This window comes from Schistocerca nitens, chromosome 4, assembly GCF_023898315.1.
Source record: "Schistocerca nitens isolate TAMUIC-IGC-003100 chromosome 4, iqSchNite1.1, whole genome shotgun sequence".
In the NCBI taxonomy this organism is placed as follows: Eukaryota; Metazoa; Arthropoda; class Insecta; order Orthoptera; family Acrididae; genus Schistocerca; species Schistocerca nitens.
Genome location: NC_064617.1, coordinates 20479322 through 20502384, shown reverse-complemented (window position 1 = coordinate 20502384; position 23063 = coordinate 20479322). Strand labels below are relative to the sequence as shown.

Sequence of the window (23063 nt, the reverse complement as noted above, 5' to 3'; positions counted from 1 at the left end):
CTGAAAAATCACACGATGTCAATAGCAAGGTGACATTCACAGTCATGGCAAATAATTTACTAAAAATGAACAAAATTAACTTAGTGATATTAGATATTATGTTTTAGGACTGAATTGACACTTAAGTAGGAAATATATGAACCCTAAATTGATTATTTTGTATATACTTATCAATTAGTAAATGATTTATGTTAGAAAGCTTATACTCTTGATAAGTTCTACTTTGACAAGTACAACATTCTGGTTGGGGAAAAAGACAATGAGGAAGAAGAAGAAATTCCTTTGGAAGTGTAAAACTTGTCAATCCTTTGAGTGGTTAACGTTTTGTACAATGACGGAGAACTTCCCAGCACTTTGGAAAATGAAACCCAGGAAAAAAGTTTTGGAAAGCTCTTTCATGTGCAGCAACATATACACTGCATATTTGTGTATTACGAAAGTGTAAATTCGAATTTCACCATGCTACTCTCCAAAGCATTGAAATCGAGATTGTGATGCACTTTTGTAAGCAATTGTAGATCATGTTATGTGATGTGATCTCACCATCACAAGGTAGCAAATATTCAAGAGACAATAGCACCATCACTGTTAAGTAGTGCAAGCACACAAATAGGAAAAGTTAATGGTTTAAATTAATATGCATAGTGTAGTTACAAGAGAAGCTAAGCTTTCACACATAATATTAGTCTCAAGGATTCATAAGCTACAAGAGAAGCTAAACTTCCAGATTAATATTGGTCTTATTTTGCGTGTATTACACTCTAAGATGCACCACACAAATGTGCAAGTAAAATTTAAAACACTGACATAAATGTCTGGCCTTCTCGGCTTGAAATTCTTCCAAGTGGCTGGCCCACAATGTATTCAGTTTTAAAAAAGAGTCAAACACCCTGTGACTGAAGAAATTCTCAAACCATTCACAATATTTTTCCGAGTGCTGTTACTAATAGGTTCATTTCAACAATTGCCAGAGAGTTCCAGAAAACAGGTGTTAATGCGCGTGCGCAGCTGCAATCACACAGGAAATGTGTATCTTTACAAGATCTTATATTATGTCATAAAAGAAACATGACATCAGAGGATACTCCCAAGAGCACTGGAAATCCTAATCCATATTAAAATGCAGAATTCAGTGTGAAGTGCACATTCATATGTCCAGATTCACAATGAAGTAGTCCCCAACCTGATATTAAGCTATTTAGTGTGGTTTTCAGGATGTAAATTTTCTTGGAGTACCAGTACTGTACTATCTCATGTTTGGTTCTGTACTGTGGCATAATGTCGTATGTGCTGGAAGATGAAAACGTGTACTTGAAATTCAGCGAACATCTGGTACTAGCCAATATTGCAGAATGAAACACTTCTTTTCAAATAAATGGGCTGCCTAAGCAGAAAAGATTAATAAAGGCCAAATTTCCTTAGCAAACTGACAAAAATAACTTCACTCTTCTGCAACGCGTTTAATGCTTGACTGGCAAAAATGTGGAAATAGAATAAAATCAGAAAACAAACTAACAATATATTTTAGCCTTCCGTAATTATCTGAACATATTTTAATTCGCTTGATAGCTCCCGGCCACAGAAAACCTTTTTGTTTTCATTTGACATGGGAGCTGTAAACGAGGAGCAAAAAGCAAAACCAATAAACCTAAACATGGGTCACGTGGAGACTACTCCTCTCCCCACAACAACTCTGCTCTGCGCGTGTGCAAATATGGAGCTTGGGCAAGAAAGAAAACTTTTTCCAGTTAGCATCTGGATGCTTGCTGCTACTGCTGACACAGCTACTGCCACACTTCAAGTAGCCAGAAGCGAGAGAGTGTACTGCTCATACACAACTCAATTGTGCATGTGCATTAGCTCACTGCCAACTGCTCAAACAAACCTAATGTAAACTACTTGTGGTGCCACACTCATTGGAAGCAGTTTGTTGTTACACAGTATTGCGAGTCTTCGTCATAAGGTCTTGGGATCATTTTGCTTTTGGCAAATGCTTGTGTGTGCACAATGTTCCATTTGCAACGAAAATTTAGTTTTGGCTTTTTTCCTCGTTTATGTTTTATAGCTGCAGTATTATTCTACAGTAGCAAAATACAGAAATATTCTTTGTTAGAGTATCAGTTCTCGTGAGTCAAAATTACAAAAATTTAACTGGAAACTAAAACAATGAAAAATTCCCAGAATTATGAAAAATTCCTGGGTTTTCCCTGGTTTTCTCACGGATGGAAAAATTGCCTAGTTTTTCCCAGTTCCCCGGGGCATATACACCCTGTGTATGCATCAATCAGAAACATGATGAATTGTGCATCCAAGCTATCATAATACACACAATAATGTTAGAAAAAGAAACAAGTTAAAAGTGCATCACCATTCAACTGCGTGAATGTATTATTTCCTGTGTGTACAAACCTCCAGCCAATAAATTTGATTTTGAAAAACTTGAGAACTTTCATAAAGGAAGGGTGAAGTTTGAAATTGGCAATTTCAACATTCACAGTATTGAATATTCAACATTCATGAGGTTGAAAACAATAAAATTTTCTTCAGTGGGCAGACTCTTATCAGCTGACGAACACATGATAAACAACACTCACTGTTCAATAGCAGCAGATGGTCAGCAGCTACATTCCTGACCTTTTGTTTGTTGATGATAACATTGCTGAACAATGTGCTAAGACCACCCCAAACTCCCAACATTGACTAATAATATGTCAGGTCATTTCACCAATAACAGCCCACTTAGTATCAGTCCATTGAAGATTTAACTTCAGTAAGGTTAACTGGGAGAAATTCAAAGTCATATTAGATCAGAAGATAACTAAACTGGTCCCTACACCTGGGTCCTATGAACGTTTTGTTGAAACAGTTCAGAAATGCAAACAGATGGCTATTCCTCGGGGCTGTTGAGCAAATTACATACAGGCAACTAGTGTGAGCACTAAGCAACAAGTACTTTGAACTTTTTGAGGAAAATCCAAGGAGCAGGGAAACAACTCTAGCTGGCAACATGCTAACAAATCAATCACTGAAGTCAAGAGAGAAGTGGATTGAACTCGTGGAAGAACTATTAAGTCCAGAATTTGGCAAAAAGCATGGGCACTCCTGAAGAGACTAAATAATGATCCTATAAAGAGATCTGTACATGCCAATGTTACTTCTGATCAAATACTTAATATCTTGCTTTAGAATGATTAATAGAACTGTCACATTCATAAATCTTCAGCAAAAGTACACATATCTCCAGAAGAGGAACTAAGTGATCTTTCTCAACCATTTACTCAAGAAGAGGGTAATACCAGGTGCTTAAGTTACTAAAGCTGCTGGCTTAGATTATATATGACTTGAACAAATAAAAAATTTTGGTCCAAAACTGTATGACTGGCTCCTATGTTTCTTCAGTGTATGTTGCCAGATCCCAAAATTATGGGGGAAATCTCGTGTAGTTGCCATACTTAAAGGCAAGCCCAATGAATTTCAGAGCAGTCTCTCTCCTATTTACTAGATCTTTGAACAAACGATATATAGTAAGACTCTCAGGAGCAGTTGGACCCATCTTAATAGCACATCAAGCTGGATTCAGACCAGCTAAAGACTGCACAGCACAGGTATTAAATCTAACCCAGCATACTGAAGATGACTTTGAGGCAAGAAAGGACACTGGGGCATCATTTATTGATCTAACAGCAGCTTACAGCACAACCAATCCTCAAATGTTCTTGCTCAAAATGCATAGAATAACTAGAGATTGCCATCTTACACAAATGATTCAAGATACTTTCAAAATAGTCAATAGGGGTTCCAAAAGAATGAGTTTCGACAGTTCAGTGTTTTCTCTCATTTTGAGAGGAATGCAGCTGGAACGCCCATTTTCAGCCCAAATACATTGGGGACTGTACACTGACTTTTGAGAAGCACAGCCCGAATGTAAAACAAAAAGCGTCTGCAAGACACAACATCTTGCACAAAATTACTGTTCCGTCTTCAGGTGCACCAGCAAAAACAGTTAAAACAACAGCTTTATCCATGGGTAATGCAGCCTCTCTTATACAATTCTGTCTATACAAAACAAATAGAATTTACTCTTAATGAGGCATGTAGACTCATTACTGGATGTCTGAAACCTGCACTGCAGCATCATTTAGCTGGAATTGCCACTCCAGCAATCAAGTGTGAGGTAGCAGAGTGCAGGAGAAGGTATAAAACATCCATTATAAAAGTTTCATGAGGGCAACAGATAACACTGGAAAAACAGACACGTACCAAATTATCTATGTGGAAGACAAGGTATGAACACCATCAGGAAATCTAGCTGCTGGTTCCACTTGATCGCTGGAGTGGCAATTCCAGCTAAATGATGCTGCAGTGCAGGTTTCAGACATCCAGTAATGAGTCTACATGCCTCATTAAGAGTGAATTCTATTTGTTTTGTATAGACAGAATTGTATAAGAGAGGCTGCATTACCCATGGATAAAGCTGTTGTTTTAACTGTTTTTGCTGGTGCACCTGAAGACGGAACAGTAATTTTGTGCAAGATGTTGTGTCTTGCAGACGCTTTTTGTTTTACATTCGGGCTGTGCTTCTCAAAAGTCAGTGTACAGTCCCCAATGTATTTGGGCTGAAAATGGGCGTTCCAGCCTTTATAGGACACCCAGGACAGCATCGGAACAGGGGAAGCAAGTAAAACGACAATCTGCAGACATGGGATTACTGAACAACGTATGCCTTTTGTGACTGAGGAGTTAAACAAACTATGGATTACTTATACCAGTATAGATTATGTCTTGCAAGCTGTACCACTGATGGCCATGTCCACAAGCTCTGCAGCCATAGTGTTTGCCAAATGCTGGACTAAAGTTCCTTTCACTGTCATCCTTGTTTTTACCGTAACATAAATGAAGTGAAAGCTGTTCAGATAAGAAGGGCTACAAGAAAATTCCTCCATATTCCAAATAGTTACAGATTGGAAACAGTTAACAATACTAATCAAATTATTATAATAATAATAATGATAAGAATGAAACAGTAGTCTGTACACCTGAAAGAATAACAAGGAGAATAATAGTATGTGTTGCACCCTCAATTAAGAACTTATCTAAGTAATAAAGATAAAGTGATATACAGATCTTGCAGAATGTTAAAACAGTGCATTACAATTTATGGGGATCAGGTTCCTTCTATTCACACAAACAACAATAATTCTCCTGGGTTATTTTTCGTCATTAAATGAGTTTCCGCATGTATGTGTCATCATTAGTGGGGTCTTATTTTTCTGCAGTTCAAAACTACATGACTGACAATAAAATTTGTGAATTACAATTAGGTCTCACAAGTTTTTTGAAAAATCTGTTGCAGACTTCTACCTTAATTAATTTTTATAACAGTTGGAAGGCCTTGATAGAATATAAATAATGGAAAGAAGAATGGTAACAAACAACTCACTGTTTAGTTAAACAATGGGAACTCCATGTAGGAATACCAGCAATGCAGGAAAAGACAAACTCCTACTTACCATAATGAAGACACGTTAAGTCGCAGACATGCACAATTAAAAAGACTGTTACACTAAGCTTGTGGTGACAACTTTCATCAGCAAAAGAGAAACAGAGGAACACATACCACTAACACACACAAGCAAGCACTAGTGCCAATTCCGGCAGCTAGGCCAGAAAGCAACTGTCACGTGGGCTGGCAGCAGCAATTTGGAGGGGGCAGGAAGGGGAAGGGATAGTAGTGTATGAGTCGGGGAGAGCGGGATGCTGTCTGGAAGAACAGGTTAAGGGGCAGTGAGATGAAGGAAAAAAAGGAGCGAAAAGGAGAGAAGTGGGAAAAGATGGGCAGGTGCAATGGCAGAGGGTGGCAAACGAAGAGACCGGGAGACAAAAATGGGGATGAAATAATATGACAATGGGGGATGGAAACTCTTGGGTGGAGGGTGTGGGGACAGTATGATAGTATAACAGTATGATACTATTATAGTACTGTAAGTTGAGGTTGGGATATTTACGGGAGCGGAAAATGTGTTCTAAGGATAACTCCCATCTGCGCAGTTCAGAAAAGCTGGTAGTGGAGGGTAGGATCCAGATGACTCTAGTAACGTAGCAGCCATTGAAATCAGATTTGTTATGCTAAGCTACATGTCATGCCACAGGGTTGTCTACTTTGCTCTTTGCCACAGTTTGCCCAATCCCACATCATTCCCATTTCCTTTAAACCATTCCTGCCACAATGTACCCCTCCTCCATCTTTCTGCATCAGTTCAGGAAACCATGGTATCCCATTAAATGGCTTAGTCATAAAATTTTCTTTCTCTGAATCATGCCCCTCCTTTCACAATGACCTTCACCTCTACAGATTCTACCAGTCCCTGGCCCTAATTAACCTGGTACAGCAAAAACACAAGTCCATGGAACAGGCATCCCAGAACCAGCTCTGCTCCACCCGCCATATTTTACTGCCGTATAGTCCCTGCTCCATACATCCACACCTCTGCAATTGAATTCCTTGCTCTTCAGCACATACAAGAGCATTCCATACACCATCCACATAAGTTATCCAACCTGCTAACATCCTACTGCCACATCAGGGCGCGTGCCACTACACAACTGCTATTCTACCCACAGTCTTACTCCTCATCCACCCCTCATAGAACCTAAATCCTGCCTAGCTGAACTTTTCAACTTTCCACATCCCTCAAAACTCGCTCCCAATGGGACTAAACATTCCCTTATCACTGTTGTTAACCCTTCCAACAAAACCCTCAGCTCACAAAAGTTTCAGTCCTATTCAAAGGCCTCACATTTAGCCCTGTACCCAAATGTAATCAGAGCACTTCTTTGCCACCAATCCCTCCCACCAAAACTAACCTAATTCCAACATTGAACCCTGTCTCTCACAATTCGTACCATCACCTAACCAACCGCTGGTCATCTTCTAGGGATTTCTTACCTGCAACTTAGCCTCACGATCCTTCCTCAGGTCCCTTCCTCAGAAGACTTACCTTTCAGCAGAAGAAAGAATAGCCATACTCAAACTCAAAACAAATCCTGACCTAATCATCCTACCTGCACACAAAGGCGCCACCACTGTTATTATGAATTGTGGTGACTACCTGGTGGAAGGCCTCTGACGATTATCCTAAACCTCCACCTATGAACTATGCCAGAGTGATCCCATCTCAGCAGTACAACACAAACTCCAATCCATGCTTGAACCCTTACACCCTTCCAAGATCCTCTCCCCTGAATCCATTTCCCCCCTCACCCCTATACCCCCTGTGTGACACCCCACATGCCCACCTTCTACAAGCTCCCAAAATTCCACAAACCCAACAATTCTGGATGCACCATTGCGGCTGCTTATTGCATCCACAATGAAAGAATTTTGGCACTCATTGATCAACACCTCTAACAAATTGCCTGTCATCTAGCTTCCTCCAGCAAAGATACTAACCACTTCCATCACCGACTCTCCACTATCCCCATACCTTTGCCTCCCGGATCCCTCCTTCTCATCGTTGATGCCACCTCCCTATACACAACATCACTCATTCCCATGGGGTTACTACTATTTAACACTATCTTTCGCAATGTTGTTCACACATCAAACACAATACCATATTCCTCATACACATAACCAACTTATCCCAACTCTGAACAACTTGTCCTTTGAAGGGAAAATATACTTACAAATCCGCAGCACTGCCATGGACAACCGACGGCAACGTCCTATGCTATCCTTTTTTGGCTCATCTAGAAAAGACCTTTCTAGCCTCCCAAAATGGAAAAACCCTAGTCTGATTCATATTCATTGTTGATACCTTCATGATCTGGACTCCAGGTCAGGATACCCATCTTCATTCCTTCACAACCTCAACAACTTCTCTCCCAACTGCTTCACCTGTTCCTGCTTAACCCAGTGTCCCAGCTTGCTAGACACAGACCGCCTCCTCTCTGCTTGCTCCATATGCACCTCTGTCCACATTAAACCCACCAATCACCAACAGTACCTACATTTCAACAGCAGTCATCTCTTACACACCAAAAAAATCCCTCCCATATAGACTGATCACCCTAGGATGGTGTATCTGCTGTGGTAAGAACTCCCCTGCTCAGTATGCTGAGTCTTCACAGACAGGCACTATCCCTCAGACCTAGCCTGCATACATATCTCCCATGCCATTTCCCTTCACACCCACAATCCTCTCATCAACCCCAAAAACTGGTCACAATGAAGTACCCTGTTCGTCACCCAGTACTATGCCAGACTGGAACAACTGAACCACATCCTTCAACAGGGCTTTGATTACCTACCATCATGCCCTGAAATGAGGGACATCCTACTCGAGTTCCTTACCACCCCTCCTTAAGCGGTGTTCCATCATCCACCCAACCTCCACATCATCATCCTCATCCATGCCTATGCCGCTCCCAATTCCAACACACTGCCACAAGAATATTATGTCTATGGAAGACCAAGGTGCAACACCTGCCCAATCTGCCCATTCAGCACTTCCCATTCCAGTCCTGTCCTAGGTTTATCCTGAACCATCAGGGGTCGGTCCATCTGTGAAAGCAGTCATGTCATTTACCAACTCTTCTGCAACCATTGCACAGCTTTTTATATTGGTAGTACTACCAACCATCTGTCCATCAGAATGAACAGCACTGCCAAACTGTGCCAACAGCAAAGTAGACCACCCTGTGGCTCAACATGCAGCTTAGCATGACATGCTTTATTTCAATGGCTGCTTTCCTACTGGAGCCATCTGGATCCTCCCCTCCACCACCAGCTTTTCTGAACTGCGCAGATAGGTGTTATCCTTACAACACAGTCCCTGCTCCTGTAATTATCCTGGCTTCAACCTACAATAGCATACTCTCCCACACCCTCCACCCAAGGGTTTCCACCCCCTTTGTCCTATCATCATCAGCATCATCATTTAAGACTGATTATGACTTTCAGCATTCAGTCTGGAGCATAGTCCCCCTTATAAAATTCCTCCATGATCCCCTATTCAGTGCTAACATTGGTGCCTCTTCTGATGTTAAGCCTATTACTTCAAAATCATTCTTAACCGAATCCAGGTACCTTCTCCTTGCTCTGCCCCGACTCCTCCTACCCTCTACTGCTGAACCCATGAGTCTCTTGGGTAACCTTGCTTCTCCCATGCGTGTAATATGACCCCACCATCTAAGCCTGTTCGTCCTGACTGCTTCATCTATAGAGTTCATTCCCAGTTTTTCTTTGATTTCCTCATTGTGGACACCCTCCTGCCATTGTTCCCATCTACTAGTACCTGCAATCATCCTAGCTACTTTCATATCCGTAACCTCAACCTTATTGATAAGGTAACCTGAATCCACCCAGCTTTCGCTCCCATACAACAAAGTTGGTCCAAAGATTGAACGGTGCACAGGTAACTGTCCAACACACTTGTCATTTCCTTCTTACCTCCCTTTTGAAGACTGCTAATTACACTCCAGAATGGTTTTCCAGCAGCTTGACCCAAAGTCTCCAACCTGTTTCCAAAGTCTTCCCAAGATTTTTTCTTGGATGCTGCAATTATCTGTTTGGCTTTGTTTCTTTCTTCAACATAACTCTCTGTCTACCTGAGTTCTAGTATGTAGCCATTTTTGATACGCCTTCTTTTTCCTTTTACAGGCTGCCTTGACTGTGTCATTCCACCAAGCTGTTTGCTTCATCCTACCTTTACACACTACTGTTCCAAGACATTCTTCAGCCACTTCTAGTACTGTGTCCCTGTACCTTGTCCATTCCTTTTCCAATGACTGTAATTGACTACATTCAACTAACTGGTACCTTTCTGAGATCACTGTTATGTACTTGTGCCTGATTTCCTTATCCTGAAGTTTCTCCACTCTTATCCTGCTACATATGGCCCTGACCTCCTGCACTTTCGGCCTCACAATACCAATTTCATTGCAGATTAAATAATGATCAGTGTCATCAAAGGATCCCCTGAATGCACGTGTGTCCCTCACAGCCTTCCTGATCTGTTATTATATAGTCAATGACAGATCTGGTTCCCCTGCCTTCCCAAGTATACCGGTGAATGTTCTTATGTTTAAAAAAGGAGTTTGTGATTACTAAGCCCAAACTGACACAGAAATCCAAGAGTTGTTTCCCGTTCCTGTTGGCCTCCATATCCTCTCCAAATTTACCCATAACCTTTTCATACCCTTCTGTTCGATTTCCAAGCCTGGCATTAAAATCACCCATAAGCAGAACACTGTCCTTGTCCTTTACTCTAACAACTACGTCACTGAGTGCGTCATAAAAACTATCCCTCTTATCTTGATCTGTCCCTTCACAATGCGAATATACTGACACAATCCTAATTTTCTTGCTAGACACTGTCAAATCTATCCACATCAGTTGTTCGTTTACATACCTTATTTCAACTACACTGTGTTCCATTTCTTTCCTATCATCTCCTCCCCATTTTTCTCTTCCAGCCTCTTTGTTTGCAACCCTCTGCTGATGCACCTGCCCATCTTTTCCCGCTCCTCTCCTTTTCACTCTCCTGTTTTCCCCCCCACTTCCCTGCCCTACAACATCTTGATGCTACATCTGTTGGCATTCTGGTCCCCGGCTGGTCGTGGCGGAGGTTCGAGTCCTCCCTCAGCCATGGGTGTGTGAGTGTTTGTCGTTAGGATAATTTAGATTAAATAGTGTGTAAGCTTAGGGACCGATGACCTTAGCAGTTAAATGCCATCAGATTTCACACACATTTTAACATTCTCGTCCCAGCACACTCTTCCAGACAACTCTCTTCTGTCCCCTCTACTCGTATACTACTATCCCTTCCCCTTCCGCATCTCCTCCAAATTGCTGCTGCCATCCCACGTGACAAATGCATTCTGGCCAGAGCTACCAGAGTTGGCAGCCATGTGTGCGTGAGATGTGCTTGCTTGTTCGTATGAATTGTGTGTATTCCTCCGCCTCTCTTTTGCTGGTGAAGGCTGTGGCCAAAAGCTTTGTGTTTAAGTGTCTTTTACTTGTGCCTGTCAGCAACTTAATGTGTCTTCTTTACAGTATGTAGCAATATATCTTTTTCTACATTGTTGGTGTTCACTGTATAGTTGAAGTGCTAAGTGGTTATTTAGGCACACACAGAAAAATGAATGTGTTGCCAAGCTTCATACATGTCCCTCTTCAGAGCCATATAGTACAGAACAAATACACACACACACACACACACACACACACACACACACACACACACATTTTTAGTACTTACGTTGTGAAATATTACAGATTACAGTGGAAATACAAAGTTATTACGTTAACCTCCAATTACTGTCAGAAAAGCATCACACTGTTGCAGGTGAGAAGCTATATGACCAGTTACTGAAGCCTCTTAAAGCATACACAACAAAAATTAACATAGAAGGTTGCAACAGACAAAATTTTTAGCCGTAATTTTCACTCATGAATTTTATTGTAAAACATTTATTTCAAGATTTCAATACTAAACGAATCCCCCTCCAGTCATGGCACCAATGTGTCTGAACACGTTGGGGCAAGAAGAACAACATAAAACTTTGTGGACTGAATAAACAGTTGAAACTTAATTATCATAATTTACTCTGCAAATGCTACAGGAGCATCAGAACACCAAAGAATGATGTATGCTGAGATTTGGATTTGGACATATATTTGTGTTTCCAGCAGTTGCTCTATAACCGAGGCATCTGAGAAAACCGCAAGATCTGAAATGACAACTGGTGATTATCCTACAGAAAATACCTACTACAAAAATATACATACTCTTCCCAAGTTCTGTTTTGGCATATGATTCCAATCATCGTAAATTACTGAAGCAAGATAATTCAGTTGCAGAGGAATTGTACAAATATACTGAAACACAAGTGAAGATTCTGAAAGAGAACTCAACTCCCAGGAAAGTTGTTACACTACATTCCAGCTGATCCCCGTACAGCTCTCCTTACAAGCATCACCAGTGTACTATAATGCAGAAGGAGAAAACATTCTGTAATGAGTCAGATCACAAACTGAATAGCATTAGGTTAAAGTGTTGCTCTCAAAAACAAGTACTTTGCCCCCAAATTTTTCACCAACTTTTGTTCTCTATCATGGAATACTGAAGCATTCCTCCCACACATTCTGTCATTATTGTGCAACTTGAAATGTGATACTTACTTTGGATCTAGGTGGTCGAAGTCCCTCAGACATAGTTCTCGTGTGTCATGAGAGAGGTATATTGTGTCCACGTCCTACGGAAAGGACAATTATACATTTTATGAAAATGCAAACATAAATAGTTATGTGAGCAATCAGATTATCTCAGTGTGAATGATTAATGGTGTTCTTTACAGTGTTGTGTCAAGTTGCCAATTCCATTTTTATGCAGTGTTCTGACGATTGACAAATTCACTCATATGACAAGTTCAATATTGTAGTGCAAACATCAACTTTTTGGGACAGCAGACCTAAAGACTACGTTGAAATGGCGATATCGAAAAACCTAATAAAATGGGACAGAGATTTCAAATTAACCACAGCTTTGGACCTCGCACTCAATTAACATCTTGTGGATTGTATCATCCACCACAGATGGAATATACAGAGAACGTGCATTTTGTGGAATAACAGTGTGGGCTCTGAATGAAAAATTAATATCAAAGGGTGTAGAGAGAGAGCATTGGGAACCAAACTCTGCTATAAACAGTTGTGTAGTAATATTTCACAGTCTTGTTGGAGTAACAAGCACTCATTACACAGCTCACGGCAGCTGATTGATCAACCAGGTCAATCAGCAAAATATTTTGTATAAAATGGAATCAGCAACTTTGACGAACACTTGAAAATACATCAATAATAAAAAGTAACTTTCTGTTATCAAGCTAATAGCCTAAACATGTACCTAGTTAAGTAGTACACTACTAATGCCAACTCAACAAGAAAAAGGATATGTAAACAGACATATCAAAATTTTAATCTGTAATTAATGACTTCCTTTAACATACAATTATGACTGCGTCTGAACAACTGAATGACATGATGAAAAATAAATGATAAGGTAAAAGCTAATATAGTAAGAAGACACAGTAACAGTGCATCTTTATGTTAGTTCCATCATAGTAAAGTGAAGTAAAACAAAACATACCCAGGACACCTCCTCCCGATAAGGCATATTGTGGTAATCACACATGCAAGCATACTGTGTGGAGAAGCCACCGCATGGACCAACAGCTGTGGCACGCCCATCACTGGGACTATCTTGCAGGTACTGGTTTCGTGACTCTGGCACCACTTCTATCCTCCTGATAATATGCCTTTAATGAAAAAAAGCCTGTTAACAATAAGAATATATGATACTGCTTACAAACTGAAGTAGATGATTATCATCTATTTACTGACTTTAAATTAGCTATTAACTTTTTAGTCTTTTTGGTCAAATTGGCCGGCAAAATTTTATACCAAATTAATTGAATGCTGCTCAGATTATTATTATTATTATTATTATTTGTCTTTTCATATTACTATTAATATGCTCTGTTTATCTTTTTCTAGGTCTTGTCAATAATGCTTCAACTTCTTTAAATATTGGATGTAGTTCCCTTTCCTTTTGTACCAAGGTTATTGAAGCATGGTGCATCTTTCCCAGCCCTCCTAAATATCATAACAGTATTGTGAAGTCTAAAGTAAATTGAACACTGCTTTGAATTTTATTTACTTGTGCTCCAAATGTCCATCCCTAGTGTTGAATATTTGATGTTGACTGCTCAGATACTACACAGTTTGTTTCCTCTCACTCTTGTTACACATTTTTTTCTCTTACTTTTCTTAACATTCCTTATAGCAGCTGTAGTAACTCATTTTATACGAGCCTTATATTTACTGATACCCTCTTCTAAGTGAACTAATGTGAGAAGCTTGGATCTGTTTGTTACTAGATCAAAGATATTGCTCATATGAGTCTGTTCTATTGCTAACTTCTCAAAGTACGGTGGCGGAGGGAAGGGAAGTAATCTCTGCCCCCTGTAACGGTTCTAACCATATGAGTCTTCCACTATGTAGCTCGCAAGCTGAAGTCTCACTCTATCACAATAGCATGACCAGGAAACTTAATCTCAACATTCCGCAAGTTCTCTCTGAAACATTCAGTCACTGTAGCTCCAAATGCAAATTATCTATAAGATTCGACTACCATGTTTGAGACATCTTTGATGCTTACCTATACACAGATTATTTCATATTCATAATCTGTAATAACTGAAATAAAGGGTGCATACGCAAACACGGAAAAAAATTCCCAGATTCCTACCAGATTAAAAATACACTTTCTCCCAGGTGAAAACATAATTTTTCCCTGTTAACTGACAGTATATTTTCTCTCGGAACTGTGTAACTTATCAATCCTTTGAATACTTCTATACTCTGTGTTCCGCCTTATGGCAGGTCTTGACATCAGGGAAGACTCGTCAGAGAGGTCCACCACATGAGTGTCTAGGGAAGTGATTCCCGTTGCCTTCCACTGATGACGATGAAATGATAATGAGGACAACACAACACACGGTCCCTGAGCGGAGAAAATCTCCAACTCAGCCGGAAATCAAACCCGCGTCCGTTGCTGTGATAGACCGCCGCGCTGACCACTCAGCTATCAGGGCGGACAATCCTTTGAATGATTATGGTTTCACACATGGGCGTTGAATTTCCCGGTGCTTAATAAAATGAAACTCAGGGAAAAAACACATTTTGGAAATATCTTTAATTAACAGCATCATGTACGGTGCATATTTTCAAATTACGGAAGCATAAATTTGAATTCCCTCAACAACCGCATATTACTTTCCAAACCATTGAAATCAAGATTGCAATGTGCTTTTGTAAGCAGTTATAGCTCACATCACGTGATCTCGCCAGCCGATGACAGTGGATATTCAAAGCTTAGGACACATGATGTAGTCCGCCAATAGCAACATCACTGTTAAGCAGACCGAACACACGAACAGGAAAAGTTAATGGTTTAAATTAATACATATAGTGTTGCTACAAGAAAAGCACAGCTTTCACATATAATATTGGTCTCTAAGGTCAATACACTACAAGAGAAGCTAATCTTTCACACATAATGTTGGTCTTTTATGCGCGTCTTACACTGTAAGATATATAACAAAAATGTGCCAGTAAAATTTTTAATAACGACATAAATGTCTGATCTTCTGGGCTCGAAATACTTCTACATGGTTCATCATCAATGAGTTGATTTTTAAATGAGATTCAAACGCTCTGTGAATTAAGAAATTCATCATATATTCTCGCACGTAGTTCAACTTGCGTAAAAGGAAATTTACTTTGAAAGAATCGCTTTTCAAATAATTATTCACAATATTTTCCCGCAACCTGTTAGAAATAGGTTCGTTTCAGCAGTTGCCAGGGAGCGTCAGATAATAGGCGCCACCGCGCTTACACAGCTATGACGACGTAGGAGGCCCGTATGCTCATACGTGTAAAATATTAAAAGATCTTACATTATGTCATAAAAGAAACCAGACATCAGAGGATACTCCAAGAGCATCAGAATTTTGTGACCCATACTAAAATGTCCAGATTCCCAGTGAAGTGGGCCTCGACCTGATATTAAGCTTCTCAATCTGGCTTTCAGGATGGAAATTTCGTTGGAGTACCAGTACTGTGTTATTTCATGTTTGGTTCTTTATTATGGCATAATGCCATACGTGCTAGAAGATGAAAACGTGCGCTTGAAATGCAGCGAGCAGTTGAAAACTAGCCAACACTGTGGAACACTTCGATTCAAATATACTGACTGGCTCAGTGGAAAAAATTAATAAAAGAAAATTTCTTTAGCAAACCGACAAACATAACTTCATTGTTCTGCAAGGCAATTAATGCTCGACAGTCAGAAAGACAGAAATAAATAAAATCTGAAACTAATAACATATCTTAGCCTTCTGTAACTATGTGAATGTATTTTAATTCACTTTATAGCTCCTAGCCACAGAAATCCGTTTTGTTTTCATTTGACGTGAGAGCAGTAAACGAAGAGGAAACAGCAAAATCACTAAATGTAAACATGGGTGACATGAAGACTACCCACTTCCCCACTCTAACTCAGACTACTCTGTGCATCAGGCCCAGATCAATGCTATTTCCGAACTGGGGCAATACTAGATAGTGGCGCCGCTGCCCGCTCTCCTCCCCCTCCCTCCCTCGAGCATTTGAAATAGGACGTCAAAATTTTTTTAAAAAATCGAATTTTCTAAAATATGTTCACTTTGTAGCGCACATCTTTCTGAAGATGTCTGATGCGTAGAACATATGTATTCGAGGAAAGTCATGTTATATAGTCTTACGTGTGCCAAAGTGCAGTGCCATGCCTCTTCACACAGCATTCTTCTATAGCACATCACTGTATTTTGCTCTGTGGAATTGAAACATGTATATTTTGTAATGGATGCCTTCAAACTACACTCAGGACAGTGGAAAGTAAAATGTCTTGTGGTGCGACTCTTGCTTCCAGTCGACCAGCTTGACATCCTTCCACTCTTTTTTTTTTTTTTTTTTTTTTTTTAAAAAAAGAACTCTCGAGAAAATTTGCACTCCTTATTCCCTATTAGCTAACAACTTGGTGCTTTGTGTGACATAAAAATAAATATGGGATACTGAAGCCAGTAAAGACAAGGGACAAGCAAGACAGTACACATTTCTTCAATCCTTAGCTCCTAGAATTTTATCCCTCTACTCTTGCTACAGCTTTAAATAGCGTGCTTTCCTTTCTCCGAAAGAATCTATTACTTCACCAAAGTTTGTAAAACATTTTGGTACATGAAAAATCAAAATGTCATTGTCTAATGCTGAAATAGCTGTTAATACAAAAAGGACCCAAGACTGGTGTGATTTCTCGATCTGATTATGTGTATTTTGTCACTGTCTGCTAGATAAAACAGAATAGGCCTACCTATTTTGTTGCAGCAATTGTAACACTCACCAAATAAGAGAGACTGTTTTGGCACAAATGGTAATTTTTTATAAGGCGACAGAATATAATTCAAGTACCAATATCAAATGCCTATTGGATCTACTACAATCAAAAAGCTTTAGGTTGCGAAATAGTTTCACACTTCATTCATACGCTCCATTTCTCAGGCATGAGATTGAAAAGTAGTAGTATGAAATTTTTATACAAATTGGGAATCGTAATATTCTTCCATAATTTGTGTGATGACTCATTTCTTCTCCTTCCTCGTTCTAACAAAGAGTCTTGTCATCACTAATTCTGTTACTATTCCTGCCAATGTCAAAGCTTATCTATGGATTTTGCTAGTAATTACAACAACTCTCATCATTCACAAACCCAATCAACCACATAATGAGACAGCAGCTGGCATTCATCCGTTCAGCTTTACTCCACTCAGATCGTATAGCCCCTTTCGTCTGCACGAAAGTTTGTTTCTAGATGCGACGAGGATTCCCTTGACAGAGACATCACATACACTATGCACACATTTACAAATAAACTTATGATTCATTCAGAAATCAACTTAGAATGTGTTCAAAAATCGACAGGGATGCTTTTCAAAGTCATATGAATAATCGATAGACCAATGTTGAATGATGGACGCTTTGCGAAACATGGTAATTTTTTCCTCAAAAAAAAAAAAAAATAAATAAATAAAAAATAAAAAAAATAAAAAAAAATAAAAAAAAATAAATCACCCCTCCCCCTCCTAGATCCGGGCCTGCTGCGCATGCATGATTCTGACGGCTTGGCTCCCGGTAAATTTTTTCCCAGTAGCATCTTCCTGCGACTGCTTAGGCAGCCAACAGCCACATTTCTGTAGGCAGAAGCGGGAGAAGGTACTAATCAACAGGGCATGTGCATGATCCCGCAAGTAACTGCTAAAACAAATTTAATGTAAACAGTTGTGACGTCACGCTCATCAGAGCCAATTTGTTGTTACGAAGCATTACTTACTCTTCTTAAAGCCTTTGACACATTTTGCTGTTGGCAGACGCTTGTATGCGCACAGTGATTTGTTGTTGCATATGGCACATTTCCTTCGCAATTTCAGTTTTATTTTCGTTTTTTCTCTTGTTCATGTTTTATTGCTACAGTATTATTCTGCAGTAACAGGATACAGAAATATCCTTTGTTAGATATCGGTTCTTGCAAGTCAAAATTACAAAAATTTAACTGAAAACAAAAACAATGAAAAATTCCCGGGTTTTCCCGGTTCTCTCCCAGATGAAAAAATTTCCAGATTTTTCCCGGGTGTCTCCCAGTTGTCCCGTGTCGTATACACCCTGAAATAGATATTATGCATTTCTTTACGACAATAAGTGCACTTCCACCATTTACATACAAATCTAGGCTTGCAATATATAGGCTGTTCATTTTAAATGAAGACATTGACATATCTCAAAACTACATAACTGATAAAAAAAATTGTAACTCCAATTTGTTTGTCTTGGTGGGGAAGGGGACATGACACTACACTCAACCCGCCACCCCAACCCGTGCGTGGATGGCAGGGGAAACTTTGCCATCTTCAACGGGAACCCCAATTTTGCCGGTTATGATTCTACAGTAAAATTTACGTTCGTTTCATGTGATGCATTTTCTTCATTTCACCACCATAATTTACTACATGCTACTCAATAGTCCTCGAATATTCAGAAGCACATGGGATCCCACCTGCATGCTGAGAGGATAGGACAGGCCAGTATTTCACAATTTCTAAATGGAAACCACATTCGCAATGTTGTTTTATTCTGACATATCAAATGGAGAACTACTCGATGCACCACTCTGGCCATGTAGTAAACTACGACCTATGATAAAAGGCATTATACTGTGACCGGAGCTCACATATTGTACAGGTACAGAAAAGATAGTGGCTCCAAATATTACAATACTTGTGTAGTGTTTATTGTCTGCACACTTACTTATCCAAGGTGAATATGTGGACAAGAAAAAAAATCTCCGAATTTTTCCTGGATTTCCTGGTTAAAAATATATTTTCTCTCGGGCAAAAATACGCTTTTTCCGTGCTAAGTGACAGTATACTTTCCCTCGGAACTGGGAAAGTTATCAGTCGTTTGAAAGGCTACGGTTGATACACCGGCATCAAATTTCTCGTCAGTTCAGAAAACGAAACTCAGGGAAACATGTCTTGCAAAGATCTTTGATGTGCAGCAGTATGTATGATGCAAATTTTTGTATTACAAAAGTATAAATGTGAATTACACCAAACACTGCATGTTACTTTCTGAAGCATTGAAATTGAGATTGCAATGCGCTTTTGTAAGCCAGTCACAGCTCATGTCACGTGATCTCGCCAGCTGATGACAGCGGATATTCAGAATAAAGTACTCGTGATGTAGTCAGCCAACAGTACCATCAACATTAAGTAGCGGGAACAAACAAATAGGAAAAGTTAATGGTTTAAATTAATATACATAGTGTACTACAAGAAAAGAAAAGCTTTCACATATAATATTGGTCTCTAAGGTTTGTGGGGACTTACAACCAATGGCTCACACCCAAATAATATCGATACCCTACCGCAGCGAGAACAGCTGTATCTTTGCCAGGACTCTCATGGTTATGACAGAGTGTCTAGCAGAATATTAAAGTACTGTGCTGCACATGTTAGCCCTGTATTTAGCCATATTTGTAATTTTCCCTTTAGGAATGGTCAATTTCCTGAGCAATTGAGGTACTCAGTAGTAAAGCCACTTTATAAAAAGGGAGGAAGGGATAATGTAAAGCCGGCCGTTGTGGCCGAGCGGTTCTATGCGCTTCAGTCGGGAACCGCGCGACCGCTACAGTCGCAGGTTCGAATCCTGCCCCGGGTATGGATGTGTGTGATGTCCTTAGGTTAGTTAGGTTTAAGTAGTTCTAAGTTCTAGGGGACTGATGACCTCAGAGCCATCTGAACCATTTTTCTGATAATGTAGAAAATTTTAGACCTATTTCTATGCCATCAGTGTTATTGAAAAGGCTGTGTATATAAGGATATTTGATTATTTTATATCACACGATTTGCTATCAAATGTACAGTTCGGCTTTAGAAGTCGTTTAACAGTTGAAAATGCTATATTCTCTTCTCTCTGTGAGGTACTAGAGGGGATAAACAAAAGGTTTCAAATGTTTGGCATATTTTTTGATTTAACTAAGGCATTAGATTGTTTTGATCGCAAAATATTGCTCCAGAAGTTAGACCATTACGGAATACGGGGAGTAGCTCAAAATTGGTTTTCACCTCTTACTTTAGCAACAGGCTGCAAATGGTCATTATTCACTATGTTGATAACGGCTGTGATGTGGGGTCTGAGGTGGGCACTGTCAAGTGGGGGGGTGTCCCCAGGGATCAGTGTTGGGGCCTCTCCTGTTCCTTATTTATACAAATGATATGCCCTCTAGTATTACGGCTACCTCTAAAATATTTCTGTTGTGTGTAACATTGGCTGAGTTTCAAATAATGCAGTACATGGCGTAAGTTCATGGCTTGTAGGAAATAAACTAACGCTAAATCACAGTAAGACTCAGTTTTTACAGTTTCTAACACACAATTCAACAAAACCTGACGTTTTAATTTCACAGAACAGGCATATGACTAGTGAAACTGCACAGTTCAAAATTTCTAGGTGTTCAGACAGAATAGTAAGCTGTCGTGGAAATCCCACGTTCAGGATCTTGTTCAAAGACCTAATAATGCCATTTTTACTATTTGAACAGTATCTGAAGTGAGTGATCGTTCAACATGAAAATTAGTCTACTTCGCTTATTTTCATTCTCTTATGTCATATGGTATTATATTTTGGGGTAAATCTTCCCATTATAAAAGGATATTTTTGGTTCAGAAACATGCGGTACGGGCAATAAGTGGTGTAAGTTCACGAACCTCTTGTCGACCCCTGTTCACGAGTCTGGGTATTTTGATATTGGCCTCTCAATATATATTTCTTACTGTTATTTCTTGTTAAGCAGCTTTCACTCTGTTAATACTTGGCAGAAATCAAACCTTCATTTGGATCGGACTTCCTTAACTCTTGTGCAAAAAGGTGTGCAGTGTACGGCTGCATCCATTTTCAATAAGCTACCACTCAAATTCAAAAATCTTAGCAGTAATCCATGCGCTTTCAAATCGAAACTGAAGAGTTTCCTCATGGGTCACTCCTTCTATTCTGTCGAGGAGTTCCATGAAAAAATTAAGCTGATTCTTATTGTATTGTTGATTGCGTTTACTTGAACTTATGAACTGACCTTTTTCGGGTTTCATAAACATTTATTTTACACAATGTGTAGTTTAAGATATTTCAATGTCTTCAGTTAAAGTGAACACCCTGTGTATTCCAATTTAAATTGACTATTCACTTCCAATTTCACACAAATTTATGTTCATCAAAGCAGTCTCAGGACTGAAGACCACAACAACAACAACAACAACAATATTATATAGGCATTATTTTCTTTAGTAAATGAGACTAATTCCAGAAATTTCTCATGAATCTTGCCACTAAGACCAGATTCTCTCTTTTCGATCTATCAAGATGAAAGTTTTCCTCTTGTACTAATTTGGCCCATCTGTCCCTGATTACAGCAGATAATTAATCTTAGACCCTGCAGAAGGATTCCTTTAACTCTCATGTGCACACTACATGTTTTCACTAAATACGTAACCACTACCTTTGTGTAGTGCACGCCTGATCTGTTTGTTTGGACGGAGAGGGGGGTGTTGCTCTAAAATTCTCCAACATGAGGTGGACCACTGTCATTTGGGAGGCACTGCAACATTAAGGTGGGTCCTCCCCACAGAGTAGGCAACTATGCGTTAGCCACGTATGGACAATGAGGAGCTGACGGAGGACAACTGATTCCCTGTGAGATGCCTGCATGGAAGACTTCCACACATTCATAGTCTCCTTAATGACACACAGTTTGTTGTGTGTGCTGTTATGCCATTCCATCTCCCAAAGCCGGAAAAACCATGCGGTGTAAGACAGAATGCAAGTCAGCTTCGGATATGCCTATCTCCGGAAGCGATTTCCGCGTCGCCTGTTTGGCCAGCCTGTCGGGAAGTTCGTTGCCGGGGATTCCAATGTGGCCTGGGGTCCACACAAACACCACAGAAGGGCGGGACTGTTCCAGGGCATAGATGGACCCCTGAATGGATACTACCAGAGGGTGGCGATGGTAGCACTGGTCGATAGCTTGTAGGCTGCTCATTGAGTCAGTACACATTAGAAATGACTCGCCAGAGCATTAGCGGATGTGCTCAATAGAGCGAGATATGGCCGCCAGCTCTGCAGTGAAAATACTGCAGCCAACTGGCAAGGAGTGCTGCTCAATATGTCCTCCGTGAACATATGCGAAGCCTACGTGACCATCAGCCATTGAGCCGCCAGTGTGAACCACTTCAGAGCCCCGGAACACGACAAGAATCGAGAGGAAGTGACAGCGGAGATGGGCAGGGTTAATGCAGTCCTTAGGGCCATGCAAAACACGTCAAGACGAAGCTGCAGCCGAGGCATACACCATGGAGGCGTACGTGAACGGACCGCAAGTAGAGGTGGTAAAGAGAAGGTCTCCAGCTCAGGGAGAAGGAACTGCACGCGAACCGCAATCGTTAGCCCCGATCTGGGCCGCCGATGCGGGAGATGGACTACCGCAGCCAGGAAAAGGAGACGGTAATTCGGATGCTCAGGGGAACTATGAATGCGTGCTGCGTAACTGGCAAGCAGTTGCGCACGTCTGATCTGCAGTGGAGGGACACCAGCCTCCACCAGGACGCTGGTCACAGGACTCGTCCTAAAAGCTGCTGTCGCTAATAGAATTCCACAGTGGTGCACAGGGTTGAGTAAACGCAATGCTGAAGGCTCTGCCAAACCATAAACCATACTCCCAAAATCAGGACTGGACAAGGGCTGTGTAGAGCTGCAGCAGCGTACAGCAATCTGCACCCCAATTGGTGTTGCTCAGGCAATGGAGGGCATTGAGGAGTTGCCAGCACTTCTGCTTAAGCTGACGAAGATGAGGGAGCTAAGT

At 40.3% G+C, this 23063-nt stretch overlaps 1 protein-coding gene across 1 annotated transcript in view; it reads right to left on the bottom strand.

Moving 5' to 3' along the window:
• Positions 1–23063, bottom strand: part of LOC126251387 (F-actin-uncapping protein LRRC16A) — a 598780-nt gene that overhangs the window by 261175 nt on the left and 314542 nt on the right. The window contains exons 6-7 of the mRNA XM_049951780.1: positions 13152–13320; positions 12185–12258 (exon numbers count right to left, since the gene is read on the bottom strand). Coding sequence (XP_049807737.1) covers positions 12185–12258; positions 13152–13320 — 243 coding nt within the window. The remainder of the gene's footprint in view (positions 1–12184; positions 12259–13151; positions 13321–23063) is intronic.